The sequence below is a fragment of the Lutra lutra genome, chromosome 17 (genome assembly GCF_902655055.1).
Source record: "Lutra lutra chromosome 17, mLutLut1.2, whole genome shotgun sequence".
Classification (NCBI taxonomy): Eukaryota; Metazoa; Chordata; class Mammalia; order Carnivora; family Mustelidae; genus Lutra; species Lutra lutra.
In genome coordinates, this window is record NC_062294.1 from 38,249,839 (window position 1) to 38,266,285 (window position 16,447).

At 47.3% G+C, this 16,447-nt stretch overlaps 1 protein-coding gene across 3 annotated transcripts; it reads right to left on the reverse strand.

The window, feature by feature from the left end:
* Positions 1–576: 576 nt before the first annotated feature.
* Positions 577–10,930, reverse strand: LOC125089973 (ribonuclease P protein subunit p29-like). Of its 3 annotated transcripts, XM_047712516.1 has the most exons (7): positions 10,800–10,930; positions 7,947–7,999; positions 4,662–4,885; positions 3,902–3,979; positions 3,677–3,738; positions 1,994–2,095; positions 577–1,014 (listed from the first exon to the last, which is right to left on the reverse strand). In XM_047712516.1, the coding sequence occupies exons 1-7, from the start codon at positions 10,804–10,806 to the stop codon at positions 878–880; spliced, it is 663 nt and encodes a 220-aa protein (XP_047568472.1). In that variant the 5' UTR covers positions 10,807–10,930; the 3' UTR covers positions 577–877. The 3 variants fall into 3 exon arrangements, with proteins under 3 accessions (XP_047568472.1, XP_047568470.1, XP_047568471.1); XM_047712514.1 differs by lacking the exon at positions 577–1,014 and having other exon boundaries at positions 1,640–2,095; XM_047712515.1 differs by lacking the exons at positions 577–1,014; positions 10,800–10,930 and adding an exon at positions 9,839–10,076 and having other exon boundaries at positions 1,640–2,095.
* Positions 10,931–16,447: the final 5,517 nt, after the last annotated feature.

Below are 16,447 nucleotides of genomic sequence, written 5' to 3' on the forward strand. Positions count from 1 at the left end.
CAGCGGCAGCACACAGCAAGGGCCCTGTTGGGGACTCAGACTCTCCCAGGACATGAGAGTTTGGGAAGAGCTGAGGTCTTGATCCCCTTCTGCCGACCCTAGAGCCTAAGAGCCATGGTGATGAGAAGCCACTGCAGGTCAGAGCTCCCTGTACTGAACAACCACTGCAAGCACCAGCTTACCTGGCATCCTGCATCCTGGCCCCAGTCCCGTACTACTTCCCAGAGCCAGTGAGCCCAAAGGCCCACTGCGACTTCACTGCTCCTCACTCTCCAGCTTTCTGGAAACAGCAGTTAGGTGCAAGAGTGCCACAGGGGACGTGACTTAAACTAACATGTCAGATGCTCCAAGCCCCTACCCTTGGCAAGCAGGCACCTGAGGGTAGCTTCTGTCTTCACTGCAGAAGTAGGGCCACCTGCCAGGGACAGCCTCCAGCCCACCTCCCTTCTGGCCCAGTCAGGCTGGGCCGCAGGGCTCAGTCCTTCACAAGGATCCTCTTATCGCCAACATGTGTATTTTATTATTACCAAAACAATGGATTCATCACAGAACACTCAGGAAACAGAGAAAAGGATAAAAGAGAAATAAAAACCCAATAATGCCACCAGTCAGGTCAACCTGTGCCGATCCTGCCAGGGTTTTCTCTCACGGGAGCAATGCACACCCGTCATCACCTAGAAACAGACACCCCTCCGTTCCCTGACTTTGCTCAGTAAGGCGCATTTCTTCCCGGATGACGAACTGTTCTTAACTCTGGTGTTAATGGGCTGGGGGTGATCTAGAAGCAGAACCAGCCCAGCCATGTCTCCGCTGAAAGGTGGGCACGCGGGTGTCCCCAGTCCTTGGGGTCCCAAACAGCCGTCTCCGCAGCAGAGAGCTACAAGTCAGCTGTTCCCTTCGCTTTGAATTTCTTGGCAGATTGTTCACTTGACCGAAGCTGGAATTTGCTTCCATAAATGTAGGAAATGAAGCCATCAATTTCCACTGCGAACACACAGTTTAGCTTGAGGATGACTGGAAAAAAAAAAAAGAGAGAGAAAAAGGACAAGGCAAAAAAAATCCTGACGGTTAAGCTCACGCTGAAGCACAAGACCTTCCTAAAATGTCTGCATTAGAACTAAGCTAGTAAGGAACGGAGAGTCCACAAAGTTCAGCAGCACCAGGACGACAGGGCGTTTTTCTGCCATAAGACCGATGTATTCAGATTTTAAATATAAGTTAACACTAATTTTCACGGTCAAAGGCTCTAAGCCAAACTCCCAGAAAAAGTGAGAGAAAAGTTTAGTTTAGTTTAGTTTAGCAGCCATAGTTTTCAGACTGCATAGTTTTCAGACTGACTCATGGCTTTAGACCATGAGTGAGGGCACGCAGACACCACTTTCTGAGGTTTCAGATGAGACAAGAACATACAAGGAAACAAGGAAGCAGCAAGAAAAAACAAAGTCCAAAATAAAGGAACGAAAACCTCCCGCTGTGGTTTTGCAATCTCAGATTTGCTGGTAAGGGCTGTGGAAATGTCAACAGCGCAGGGACTTATGCTCTTCTCTGCCAGAACAAGGAGCTCTGGCACACCGAGCAGGTGAGGCTGCACCTGCTTTCCCGGAACCCAAAGGTTTACCGGAAAGGGCCAGATACCCCAGGGACAAGCACTAAGCTGGCTCCCCTCAGGGTCTGCTTAGCTCCACTCCTTGGGGCAGGGCAGTAGGTTGGGGCAGGGAAGGGTCTCAGTCATGGAAACGGACCCTCGTATCTGGAAGTGCAGCCCAGTAGCGCTGTCTCCAGTCCCATCTGGCTGCGGCTGCTGGCTGGGCTCCAGATGCCCTGGGGAGAGCTGTGAGGGCAGGGGCGCTCTCGGCAGGCATGGGACGCACGGCCAGCAGGGATCTGCAATCTGTGCTGACCTGAGAGGCCAAATGGACCCACTGAAGCCACGAGGAAAGGGCCGACGAAGCCGGGGAGGCCACAGGCCACACACCCTGAGACAGTTCCGTACCTTTCAGATGGTCTTCTTTGGTGAGGATTTTGAGAACATGCTTTGTTTCCTGTAGGAGGATTCCTGTAACACCCACATAGGACGGGCATTTGGATTTCGTGATTGCAAAGGAAAAGGGCATTCAAGGCCTCAGCCTCGGGGGTGCTGGGCAGCCACAACCAGCTAGGTGGGGGCGGTGGGGAGTGGGGGGCTCCTCAGCTGGACAGGGACCAAGCTGGATGAGAGTCTGGGGTCCCAGTCCCTTGACTATGGCTCTGGAGCCTCTGGGCTGTTCTGACAAGATGTCCTTTGGAGGGCCTGCAGCCATGGGAGTCTTAGGAAGGACTCTGGAGCCAAGAGGTCACATGTGTGTCCAGCACCACCAAGATCCACAGGTTGCTGGGATGGGGCCAAGTCTCAGCGATGGGATCTGAAGGAACACCAGCGCATCACATCCTTCCCACGACCCACCAAACTCTGGCCAGAATGGATCTTGTTACAGGCGGTGAAGCAGTGACTGAGGCGAACTGCCACCACAGGCAGCCGGCCCCTCGGCTGTCCTGACCCATGTCTCTGTGTAGCCTGTAGACAGGTCACTGAGCACCTTCCATGTGCCTGGCACTGTCCGAGATCAGTGCTGGGCACGATAGTGAACAAGACTGTTCTCGGTTCTGCTCTCAAGGACCTGATGTTCTAAAGGTAGGAGGGAATGTGTGCCACATCAGATGACTGCATTTTCTGATCGTGGTAACTGTCATGAAGAAAATACACAAGGTCATGGGGAGAAGGTTCACTGTTAGTCATGGTAGGTCCTTGGGGGAAGTGATGTGTGAGTAGGGACCTGAATACTGAGAAGCAGTTGGTCTGTGACACACAGAACTCTGGGCAGAGGGAAGGAACAACGGCAAAGGCCCGAGGTAGGGCCAAGCCTGTTGTGTGAGAACCAGAGAGCAGGCCAAGGTGGTTGAACCTGGTGCTCGGGAGAGCCAGAGGGGCCTTTTAGACCACAGTAAGGAAGCAGAAGACAAACATGGCCTGAGTTTTGTCCTAAAACCTTCCCTCGGGCTGCCTGGTTGGGGAGAAGAAGTGTGTCAGCAGGGAGAGGGCTAGGCAGCTTCTACCGGAATCCAGGGGCGATGGTGGTGGCTTGGATTTGGGTGGTAGGATATGCTGATGGACGGTGCTGAGGGATCAGGGAAGAAGAAAGGTGTTACAGCCCAGGTTTGGGGTGAATAACCAGGGTAAACACTGGTACCAGGAACGGAGCTGGGAACACCATGGCAGGGGCTGATGTGAGGAGGCCAGAGTTGTTCTGGGTATGGACAGGTTGTGATGCATGCTGTGGGCAGGGCGGCTGGATGAATGACGATGCTCAAGGGAAGGTCTGCCCTGGAGATGAAACTGGGAGCTGGGAGTCTGTAGCTGAGACTGAAAACTGTGGGGAAATGGATGAAAGGGACTCTCCGCTCAGGGCTGGGGACACGTGCCAGCAGCTGCTGTGCCCCCTGGGAGAGCAGCAGGGGTCCCTGTGTGGAAAGGCACACAAACCATTTAGAGTGTATCCAAAAAGTGGCCAGAACTGGCTCAGGTCGCTAGTCCTCTCCCAGCCTCAACGCTGGTGATGTGGAAACATCCACGTGCCAAGAGTGTGTCTAGCCCTGTATCACAGAGCCACGCTGCTCTGTAGGCTCGTAGGCGAGGTACCTGAAACGAGAGCCCCTTGAAGATCTGCCTTCAACAGCTTGGTCTGAATCATGTGCGGCTGCCTAGAAGGTAAGCAGAAGGCCTCAGCGTTGACCATGAGCGAGAGTTCTGAAGGGGCACACAGGTCTACGAACTTCTGCAGCCAGCTGGCTCCGAAGGCTGCATTCAGTCATCGTAAGCCTTGGGTTCTGCCCCAAAGGGTAGGGCTGCAGACATGCAACTCACGTGTCTGGCTTGAGACCACCGCACAGGTCCCGGATGTACTGCTTCCAGAGTTCATGCAGAGGGAGAAAAAGACTGTATGTGTGGCAAAGGTAGAAAGAAGTAAAGAGTTAGGCGACCTGAGCTTGGGATTGTGACATCAACAGGGCATAGAGCACAGCCTGATGCCAAGGAACCCTACCCGGGTCATGGGGAAGTGGGTGCGGATCCTAGTTCCACAGCAGATAACCTGACAGACTGACATCTGCGTTCCCCTCCTGAACCTGTTTCCGCTGCTAGAACCCTACTGGTGTCCCTCCATCCTTCCTGCTGGCTACATGCAGCCCGGATGGCCGGCGCTCCAGCAGACCCCTCACACCACGAGGCACCCTACACAGATGGCAGAGCAGCCGGGTGCTCCCAGGGCAGCACCGCCCAAGTCTCTGCCACACCAGCCCGGGGCCCTGGGGGTGCTCATCTGGACGGCTTTTCACGAACTAAACTTAAGTCTTGCTGCACCACTGCTCCCTGAGGAGAAATTCAGGCAAGGTTTGCACTTGGCTTTCATAGCAAGGCACAGACAGACAAACAGCAAGAGCCTGGCTGTGCCTTGCTGTGAAAGCCAAGTGCAAACCCTGCCCGAGTTGGGAAAGGGAGGCTGCCCCCTTGTGGCAGCAGTGGAAGAAGCTCCCTTAGCTTCAGGGGAACTGGGTCTCCCAAAGCCACACCCACTCCAGGAGGAGGAAGCTGCCTCAGGGAGAAAGGCAGGAAAGCCCTGGCATACCTCTGCTGCTCTGGCTTAATGTCGAAGAGGTGCAGCTTCCTCCTCTGCCTGGCAGAGAGGCCCTTGGATTTCTTTCTCTTCTCCTTGTGCTTCCGGCGAGTGACGTACTCCAGGACCACAGCCTTGCGTTGCAGCTGGTCCTCGCGGGCTTGCTGGCTCATGTGGGACGTGCTGTGCTTCAGGAAGGCCCTCACGAAGGCCTCGGCCTGCTGTGCTCCCGGAAGCTACATGGAGACAGGGCAGCACGGTGCCCAGTGTTCTGGTGGGGGCAGCCCCAGGCCCCAGGCCCTCCTAGACACCGCAGGTGGGATGCCTTTCCTGACCCATCTGTCTCCCCACTGAGCCCCACACAGCCTCTCGTCTGCTGAAGGTGAGCTTCCCACAGCTGTCCAGATGTGAAAGGCACCCTCAAATACCAATTCAGACACTGCACAAAACAGCCACGTCAAAATTCAACTTTCTAAACTGGACAGCTATATGTAGAAGAATGAAACTCGACCATTCTCTTACACCGTACACAAAGATAAACTCAAAGTGGATAAAAGACCTCAATGTGAGACAAGAATCCATCAGAATCCTAGAGGAGAACTTAGGCAGTAACCTCTTCGATATCAGCCACAGCAACTTCTTTCAAGATATGTCTCCAAAGGCAAAGGAAACAAAAGCGAAGATGAACTTTTGGGACTTCATCAAGATAAAAAACTTCTGCACAGCAAAGGAAACAGTCAACAAAACAAAGAGGCAACCCACGGAATGGGAGAAGATATTTGCAAATGACAGTACAGACAATAGGTTGATATCCAGGATCTATAAAGAACTCCTCAAACTCAACACACACAAAACAGACAATCATATCAAAAAATGGGCAGAAGATATGAACAGACACTTCTCCAATGAAGACATACAAATGGCTATCAGACACATGAAAAAATGTTCATCATCACTAGCCATCAGGGAGATTCAAATTAAAACCACATTGAGATATCACCTTACACCACTTAGAATGGCCAAAATTAGCAAGACAGGAAACAACATGTGTTGGAGGGGATGTGGAGGAAGGGGAACCCTCTTCCACTGTTGGTGGGAATGCAAGTTGGTGCAGCCACTTTGGAGAACAGTGTGGTGATTCCTCAAGAAATTAAAAAGAGAGCTTCCCTATGACCCTGCAATTGCACTACTAGGTATTTACCCCAAAGATACAGATGTAGTGAAAAGAAGGGCCATCTGTACCCCAATGTTTATAGCAGCAATGGCCATAGTCACCAAACTGTGGAAAGAACCAAGATGCCCTTCAATGGACGAATGGATAAGGAAGATGTGGTCCATATACACTATGGAGTATTATGCCTCCATCAGAAAGGATGAATACCCAACTTTTGTAGCCACATGGACGGGACTGGAAGAGATTATGCTGAGTGAAATAAGTCAAGCAGAGAGAGCCAATTTTCATATGGTTTCACTCATTTGTGGAGCATAACAAATAGCATGGAGGACAAGGGCAGTTAGAGAGGAGAAGGGAGTGGAGGGAAATTGCAAGGGGAGGTGAACCATGAGAGACTATGGACTCTGAAACAATGTGAGGGTTTTGAAGGGGCGGGGGGTGTGAGGTTGGGGGAACCAGGTGGTGGGTATTGGAGAGGGCATGGATTGCATGGAGCACTGGGTTGGTGCAAGAACAATGAATACTGTTACGCTGAAAATAAATTTTAAAAATTTTTTTAAGAATTCAACTTTTTACTCTACCTCTCTGAGGTTATTTTGAATGGATTAAAAAAAAAATCCCCAAGACTCTTTATATGAGGAAGAACAGGCTTCTCTGATCCTTGGCAGGGTGGAAAGCTGGAGAAATGTATGCCAACAATATTTATTCAGTCACGACCAGATGGAGGCAAACTATGGCCTCTGAAGGAATCATCCAAACACTTGGGAAAATGGTACCACCTTGTGTCCCAGGGTGGGTCATGCCTTGGAAAGTTAGGAATCTGACACGGTACCCACGTGGCAATCCTCTTTACTTGGGTTTGAGCCCAAGGATGTGTCATGGCTACTGACTAGGTCTCCGCAGCACTTGGGGAAAGGAAGTACCAGTGCATCTCAGCCTCCTGGGCTCACTCTCTCCCAAGAGCACAACAGCACTTAACTGTGACTCAGCACAGACTCCTAGGACATGTGGGCAAAAGAACTGCCTTGATTGTGTGTAATTCTTGAGAACTCCGAATATCACTGCCTCTCATGTAAGGAGTTCCACCAGTCTACTCCTCATTCAGCTGCCCTCGTCCTAGGTCAGCCACAGCCCAGGCAGCACTGTCTACGCAGGTCTTGCCTCTTGGCTGGGGATTTTCTGACCCCCTGCTGCGCCAAGCACGCTGTAAACCCTAGGAAGCTAATGAGTCAATAATCCCGTTCTCCCTTATTGAGAAGTGGGACCTGCGAAGGGATGATGTGATACACAAACTTCAAGGCAGCTCACAGTCAGGAGGGCAGTCAGCTTCGAGTTTGCACCTTAGATACTAACTAAAGATTCATTTTCGTCATTATTATTACTGTGATAGGACAATTACTTACTTTTTAAAAATACCTAAGTGGCCTTCTTCATGAAGAAACCAAATAAAAGTGTATCAGTCTTTCAAAATCTTGGTTTCCTGTTAACTCCCTCATTAGGAGTCCCCAGTGGAGCTTCTGCCAAACTGACAAAGCATGCTGGCAGCATCCAGATATAATCCAGAAATGCCACTTAGGAAATGTGATCACCTGCCCTCTTCAAGAGCAAAGGGGGGTTGGGCGCCTGGGTGGCTCAGTGGGTTAGGCCGCTGCCTTCAGCTCAGGTCATGATCTCAGGGTCCTGGGATCGAGTCCCGCATCAGGTTCTCTGCTCGGCGGAGATCCTGCTTCCCCCGCCCTCTCTCTCTGCCTGCCTCTCCATCTACTTGTGATCTCTCTCTGTCAAATGAATAAATAAAATCTTTAAAGAAAAAAAAAGAGCAAAGGGGGCACAGTGACAAAGTCAAATGACAGTGCTCACCAGGGCAGGTTTCAGGTGGGCATAGCCAGTGTCCCCTACACAGTGGGAGAGGACACAGGATCAAGAGTTCCCAGTTAACCAAACAAAATAGAGGCCAGCATCTGGAAACAGGCCATCAGAACAACAGATCTCAATGGAGCCTAACACATCTACTGGAAGGTTGAGGAGTAAGACATGGGAAGGACATCTAAAACAGTGCTAGGGGAACAAGCCATCCTTGTCATCACCTCTGCCGCTCCCAGACTTCCTGCCATGCACTGTACCTGAATGTCGAGCTCTTTGGCCTCTTTCTGAGAAAAGGCATGGTAGATCACACCTGGGGAATTCAAACAAACAAGAAATGGCCAATTCAGGTTGGGCATGACTATAAGACTCACGACTTTTCTAGCTATGAAATTATGGTTATTTAGAGATAGGAGAAGACAGGGATGCTACAGAGAGCACAGACTTCTAAGCTTTCTTGGATGCCTCTTATTCTACCCTCTGGCCACCCATCCTAGGAGTTACAAGAGTGTGCTTTCAAACAGTGCTTCTCTGGGTGCCTAGTTGGCTCAGTCAGTTGAGTGTCCAACTCTTGATTTCAACTCAGGTCATGATCTCAGGGTCCTGGGATTGAGCCCTGTGTCTGGTTCTGCATTCTAGGCGAGTCTGCTTGAGAATCTCTCTCCTTCTTCCCCACCCCTCTAAGTGTTCTCTCTCTGTCAATTAAATAAAGAAATCTTTAGAAAGAAATAAAACTAAATCAATGCTTCCCATATATTAATTAATGTAGGAAACTAGGTTCTTATTAAAATGTAAATACCTAGGCCCCACACCCAGGTCTGGCATTTCTTTTTCTTTTTCTTTTTTATGATTTTTAAAGAAGATTTATTCATTAGAGAGAGAGAGAGAGAGAAGAGAACGTGTATACAAGCAGGGTCAGATAGAGAAAGAGGAGCAGATCCCCCACAAAGTAGGGCTTCTGAGAAGCAGACTCCCCTCTGAGCAGGGCATCTGATGCAGGGCTCCATCCCAGGAACCTGGGTCCATGACCTAAGCCGAAGGTGTAGGGTTAACCCACTGAGCTACCCAGGTGCCCCCAGACCTTGCATCTCTAACCAGTTTCAGATGCTCCTGCAGGTCAGTAGACCACACGAGGAGTTGACTGGTTTAATCTGCTGCAGGTTAGGGGCTTGAATAGTCACTCTGTAAGTCTAGCCAAGTAACTCATATAAACGTTATATCACAGAGCTTCCCAGGATGCAGATGGTGGCAAATATTACATTTTGTTGACTGTTAGATGTTAAAAAAAAAAAAGACTTTTCACATTTCAATATCTATGAAATGGGAGTGTCCATACAATAGATGGTGTCCTACACTGATAAAACACAGTAGGTCTTTCTTCAAGCTCAAAATATATATAGATCAATGTGGTTTCAGCCTCTAAAAACTCCACATGCCTGTTCCTTACTTCATGTGTGTGAAGAAGAAAAACATGGTTCTGGGGATAGAGTATGGGTGTAAATAGAATAAGTATAAGACAAAGGCCTGGTATAAGGGTCAAAGGACTAGAAAATCTGGTTCACATGACACTCTGTAAATTCCATCCCAGCTCACTTGTGCTTCCTTGAGTACATCTGAACAAGCAGACAAAAGTGTTTATATTATATAATATACACAGTATATTATATTATATACATATCATATCATATTATTATATGATATACAGAGTCTGGTTCTCCTTCAAAAGCAAGAGTGGCATTAAAATCTGTTTCTAAAGAGCAACCCCAGGAATGACTGCTTCATCTGTCATGGGTGCTCCAATTAGACTTGGAAGTCTTTTCTGGAACAATCCACATCTAACAGTTACTGAGCACTCATTACTTGCCATGCACCTATCTAAATGCTACACATTTTATCTCATTATATTTTCTCAACAATCTTTTAAAGCAGACATTATTCCTATAATGCACATGAGAAAACTGAAGCTCAGATATGCCGAGACCCATAACTTAATTACAGAGATGGGAAGTGGCAGAGGTGGAAATGAACATACTGGTTCAAAATCCAATTTTAACGGCATCTACACTCCTCTGCTTATAACTGCCCTGGGCACTTGCTCCCTTCCTAGGCATAGCTCTTCTCTGCTCAACTCCCAGGGTCTGGGGAGGAATACCATTCCTCAGCAGGCTCCCAGTGCTTTCCACCAGACAAGGGTCATTCGCAGAACAGCTGGCAGGGCAGGAACCACCATCAGCACCTCACAGAAGGGGAAACCAGGTCACAGAGAGGATTGGGGCCTTAACCACTGTCAGCAGGTGGCAGGCAGTGGCCAAGTCGGCCTAAGGCCCTCGGCCCTCCTTTAGCACACTGAGCGGGCCCCATGGGGACCTGCCGCCAGCTCCAATATCAATCTTCAGTGCAGAGACTGTGCCAGGCAAATGTGGACTCTGGGCCTTGGTTTCCCTTATGTAACCAGGACAATTCCCCTAGCAGTTTCAGTCGGTCTCCACTGCGAACCTGTCCACCTACCAGCACCAAGTTCCCAACCCTTTACATTGTAAGGGCCTGTTTAGCCAGAGCAGCTCCATCCTGACCCCGTCCATCCTTCTTCAGGGAACTTACTTAAAAACAAGTTCCAGAAACCAGTTCCAGGTAACAAAGCCCAAATACAAGGGTGGGTCAGGCTAGGTGGAGGTATTCAATCAGTGGGGACACATACTGTCTCCTAGCTACCAAGGAGTATGGGCCCCACCCTTTGGGTGCCCTTTGGGCGCCAATTCTGACCAAAGTGATAGGCTAGTTCAAATATCTACTATACGGTAAACTGTAATTCAATTGGTCACTTATGTGTGACCTAGCAGGATTGTGCAGCTTTCTCTGTGTTACACTCTCATTGGCTACCTGTGCATGGCCAGGCCCAACCACATGACCTTTGCCCTTAAAAGCTAGTCTGTAAGGCAGAGGGTTTTCAACCTCTTTGCAAGAGACAGCCCTGGACGGTCAGTTTGATTCTTGATGCTTGGTGCAAAATAAAGCTTTGCTTGACCTTCGCTTTCTATCAGTCTGGCTCCTTTGACCATGGACCCAACAACATCCCACCTCTCCCCTGCTCACAGGCCTTCAACCTCACTTACTCTTCATCCTCCCTCTGCTTCCGGTGCGTTCTGATGATGTTTCCTGCTGGTGACCCTCACTCTTTACCTCTCTTCACTTTTCTCAGCTGCCCTCGGCCATCAAAACTTCTCTCGTTAAAGTTTGGGCTAGAGGGAGGTATTGCACTCCAGCTTGCATGCCACGCTAAGTCTCCATACTGAGACGGTGCAACTCTCACCTGGAGTTGCAGGGCACGGGCTCCCAGATGGTGTCGTCTGTGACATCACTGACACATGCGCCCGGTGGTGGCTCTGCTACACCAGAGGCTGTGCTAGTCTTCACAGTGTCTCTGCTTCGTGGGGCTTCCTCAGCTCCCGTGTACTGTAGGCGGGGGAAGGCCAGAAACCTCCAGTTGTGGTTAGGGCATGTGGACTGCTTGTGAAGAGCTGGAGTAGAGTGGGGCCAGCTGACCCGAAGAGGACTCCGGGGACTTTGGGTATCAGGGAAGTACAGAAGTGGGACAAGGATGGTGGGAATGAGGTCCATGGGGTCGCTCATCAGCCGTCTCTACAGAGTAGCCGAGTCACTGAAGTTGGGATGGACGGCTTAGGCTCTAGTTTTGTCCTGCTGCTAAACTAGCTGTGTGACCTCGCTTAAAGCACTTCCCATCTCCAGCGTCCCTTTTCCCATCACTGTGATAGGTTGGGCCTGATAGTCTGAACGTTTTCTTGAGACCCAGAATGTTAGTTTCTGTCAGGAAGTCAAAAGGCAAGGATCTGATGCCCATTGTTCTGGGGAAGGGTCAAGAATTGCGGCTGGGAGGCCAGTGCAGACGTCTCCGAAGTGACCTGGTGTGCAGCACGGTGCAGCCTTCATTTCTGCGGAGTGCGGGTCAGGAGAGCAGTATAGCCCGTCCATTTTAAGTCAGTGGGTCAAAGTTCCAGTAAGTTATAAAGTCCTTTTAAGGGAGCAGAAATTGTCTAGGAAACCTGAGGTTTTATGTCCACAGATCCTAGTTTGGGAAACATTGATTTAATTGTTTTTGGGTGGTGACCTTGAGCCATTTTGATCTTAAACATAGGACTGCAGGCCCTGGAATTCAGTGGCTATCATGGGGTTTGTCCCAGTGAACATGAACCTTGTATGTATATTAACATCAAAGTGGAATTACATTTAAATGATTGCGTTTGGAGATGCCAGAGAATAGTTAGGAGTCTATGGGACTAAGCTTGAGAAACTGCTCTTGGGGACTCATACCATGTGAACTACCAAATGTGAACTTTAAACAAGCAGCATGAGAAAGCAGAAGATAGTAAGAGCCAACTTCAGTGCTATAGTCTGAAGGGGGCCCTTTTGAGAGAACATTTGTGATTATGATAAGAGGGAGGCAGACCTCTCCCTTCTTGAGAGCTGCTTTTTTAAGGGTTATTAGGACTCTTTATCTCCCAGTGGACCCCTTCTGAAGTAGTCAAGTCAGCCTGGAGGATTGCCTATCTTCCATGGAGTTCCCTGCTTGTGGTGGAGTGAGCACTGAAAACTGCAGTTACTTTACAATTTACTTTACTTTACAATACTTTACAATTCCATGATCATTAAATGGTTTTTTAAAAAACAAACAAACCACTTTAGTATCCTCGGGAAATAAATGTATGAATATTGGTAACTGTCCTTACAGATATTGGTATTATTGCAATTGTTATTTACAATAGTAAAAAGCTTGGAAACCACTCCATATTCCACAAGAGTGGATTAAATAAATGAGTATGTGCTAATTCATTAAGTAGGCTAATTAAATGCATTGCAATCACAGGGTAAGCTTGAAAAATTCAGATTCCTCAGCATCCCTGGAAATTCTAGTTAGTATGTGGGTTCTAAGAATCTGTATTAAAAAAAAAATGTTGGGGAAGGAGTCAAGATGGCGGAGAAGTAGCAGGCTGAGACTACTTCAGGTAGCGGGAGATCAGCTAGATAGCTTATCTAAAGATTGCAAACACCTACAAATCCAGTGGGAGATCAAAGAGAAGAAGAACAGCAATTCTAGAAACAGAAAATAAACCACTTTCTGAAAGGTAGGACTGGCGGAGAAGTGAATCCAAAGTGACGGGAAGATAGACCGCGGGGGGAGGGGTGGGCTCCCGGCAAGCGGCGGAGCAACAGAGCACAAAATCGGGACTTTTAAAAGTCTGTTCCACTGAGGGACATCACTCCAGAGGCTTAACTGGGTTGAAGCCCACACGGAGTCCGCATGGCCTCAGGTCCCACAGGGTCACAGAAGGATCGGGGGTGTCTGAGTGTCGCAGAGCTCACAGGTATTAGAACGGGGAAGCCGGCTACAGAGACAGAGCCGAGGAGTGAGCTCTCAGCTCGGGGTTACCTTGAACCGGTCGCAGGCTTGGTCAGCTCGGAGCGCGGCCGGAGGCCAGGGTGACGGGAGTAATTGGGCGCTGTTCTCTGAGGGCACACTGAGGAGTGGGGCTCCAGGCTCTCGGCTCCTCCGGGCCAGAGACTGGGAGGCCGCCATCTTCATACCCGCCCTCCGGAACTCTACGGAAAGCGCTCAAGGAACAAAAGCTCCCGAGAGCAAACCCAAGCGGATTACTCAGCCCAGCCCCTGGTAAGGGTGGTGCAACTCCGCCTGGGGCAAAGACACTTGAGAATCACTACAAAGGCCCCTTCCCCAGAAGATCAACAAGAAACCCAGCCAGGACCAAGTTCACCTACCAAGGAGTGCAGTTTCAATACCAAGGAGAGCAGCGGAATTCCAGAGGAGGAGAAAGCAAAACACGGGACTCATGGCTTTCTCCCCATGATTCTCTAGCCTTGCAGTTAATTTAATTTTTTTTTCTTTTTCAATTTTTTTTCACTTCTGCTAAATTTTTTTTAACTTTTACCCTTTTCTTTTTTAACGTTTTTTAACTAGTTTATCTAATATATATATATATATTTCCTTTTTATTTTTTTTATTGGTTTTCTTTTTTTAATAGTTTCTTTTTTTTTTTCTTTCTGAACTTTTTTATCCCCTTTCTACCCCCTCACGATTTGGGATCTCTTCTGATTTGGCTAAAGCATATTTTCCTGGGGTTATTGCCACCCTTTTAGTATTTTACTTGCTCCTTCATATACTCTTTTCTGGACAAAATGACAAGGCGGAAAAATTCACAACAAAAAAAAGAACAAGAAGCAGTACCAAAGGCTAGGGACCTAATCAATACAGACATTGGTAATATGTCAGATATAGAGTTCAGAATGACGATTCTCAAGGTTCTAGCCAGACTCGAAAAAGGCATGGAAGGTATTAGAGAAACCCTCTTGGGAGATATAAAAGCCCTTTCTGGAGAAATAAAAGAACTAAAATCTAACCAAGTTGAAATCAAAAAAGCTATTAATGAGGTGCAATAAAAAATGGAGGCTCTCACTGCTAGGATAAATGAGGCAGAAGAAAGAATTAGCGATATAGAAAACCAAATGACAGAGAATAAAGAAGCTGAGCAAAAGAGGGACAAACAGCTACTGGACCACGAGGGGAGAATTCGAGAGATAAGTGACACCATAAGACGAAACAACATTAGAATAATTGGGATTCCAGAAGAAGAGGAAACAGAGAGGGGAGCAGAAGGTATGTTGGAGAGAATTATTGGAGAGAATTTTCCCAATATGGAAAAGGGAACAAGCATCAAAATCCAGGAGGTTCAGAGAACCCCCCTCAAAATCAATAAGAATATGTCCACATCCCATCATCTAATAGTAAAATTTACAAGTCTTAGTGACAAAGAGAAAATCCTGAAAGCAGCCCGGGAAAAGAAGTCTGTAACGTACAATGGTAAAAATATTAGATTGACAGCAGACTTATCCACAGAGACCTGGCAGGCCAGAAAGAGCTGGCATGATATATTCAGAGTACTAAATGAGAAAAACATGGAGCCAAGAATACTATATCCAGCTAGGCTATCACTGAAAATAGAAGGAGAGATTAAAAGCTTCCAGGACAAACAAAAACTGAAGGAATTTGCGAATACCAAACCAGCTCTACAGGAAATATTGAAAGGGGTCCTCTAAGCAAAGAGAGACCCTAAAAGTAGTAGATCAGAAAGGAACAGAAACAATGTACAATAACAATCACCTTACAGGCAATACAATGGCACTAAATTCATATCTCTCAATAGTTACCCTGAATGTTAATGGGCTAAATGCCCCAATCAAAAGACACAGGGTATCAGAATGGATCAAAAAACAAAACCCATCTATATGTTGCCTACAAGAAACTCATTTTAAACCCGAAGGCACCTCCAGGTTTAAAGTGAGGGGGTGGAAAAGAATTTACCATGCTAATGGACATCAGAAGAAAGCAGGAGTGGCAATCCTTATAGCAGATCAATTAGATTTTAAGCCAAAGACTATAATAAGAGATGAGGAAGGACACTATATCATACTCAAAGGATCTGTCCAACAAGATCTAACAATTTTAAATATCTATGCCCCTAAAGTGGGAGCAGCCAACTATATAAACCAATTAATAACAAAATCAAAGAAACACATCAACAATAATACAATAATAGTAGGGGATTTTAACACTCCCCTCACTGAAATGGACAGATCATCCAAGCAAAAGATCAACAAGGAAATCAAGGCCTTAAATGACACACTGGACCAGATGGACTTCACAGATATATTCAGAACATTTCATCCCAAAGCAACAGAATACACATTCTTCTCTAGTGCACATGGAACATTCTCCAGAATAGATCACATCCTCGGTCCTAAATCAGGTCTCTACCAGTATCAAAAGATTGGGATCATTCCCTGCATATTTTCAGACCACAATGCTCTGAAGCTAGAACTCAGTCACAAGAGGAAATTTGGAAAGAACCCAAATACATAGAGACGAAACAGCATCCTTCTAAAGAATGAATGGGTCAAACAGGAAATTAAAGAAGAACTGAAAAAATTCATGGAAACAAATGATAATGAAAACACAACAGTTCAGAATCTGTGGGACACAACAAAGGCAGTCCTGAGAGGAAAATATATAGTGGTACAAGCCTTTCTCAAGAAACAAGAAAGGTCTCAGGTACACAACCTAACCCTACACCTAAAGGAGCTGGAGAAAGAACAAGAAAGAAACCCTAAACCCAGCAGGAGAAGAGAAATCATAAAGATCAGAGCAGAAATCAATGAAATAGAAACAAACAAAAAAAACAACACAATAGAACAAATCAACGAAACTAGGAGCTGGTTCTTTGAAAGAATTAAAGAGATTGATAAACCCCTGGCCAGACTTATCAAAAAGAAAAGAGAAAGGACCCAAATAAATAAAATCATGAATGAAAGAGGAGAGATCACAACTAACACCCAAGAAATACAGACAATTATAAGAACATACTATGAGCAAATCTACGTCAACAAATTTGACAATCTGGAAGAAATGGATGCATTCCTAGAGACATATAAACTACCACAACTGAACCAGGAAGAAATAGAAATCCTGAACAGACCCATAACCAGTAAGGAGATTGAAAGAGTCATCAAAAATCTCCAAACAAACAAAAGCCCAGGGCCAGATGGCTTCCCGGGGGAATTCTACCAAACATTTAAAGGAGAACTTATTCCTATTCTCCTGAAACTGTTCCAAAAAATAGAAATGGAAGGAAAACTTCCAAACTCATTTTATGAGGCCAGCATCACCTTGATC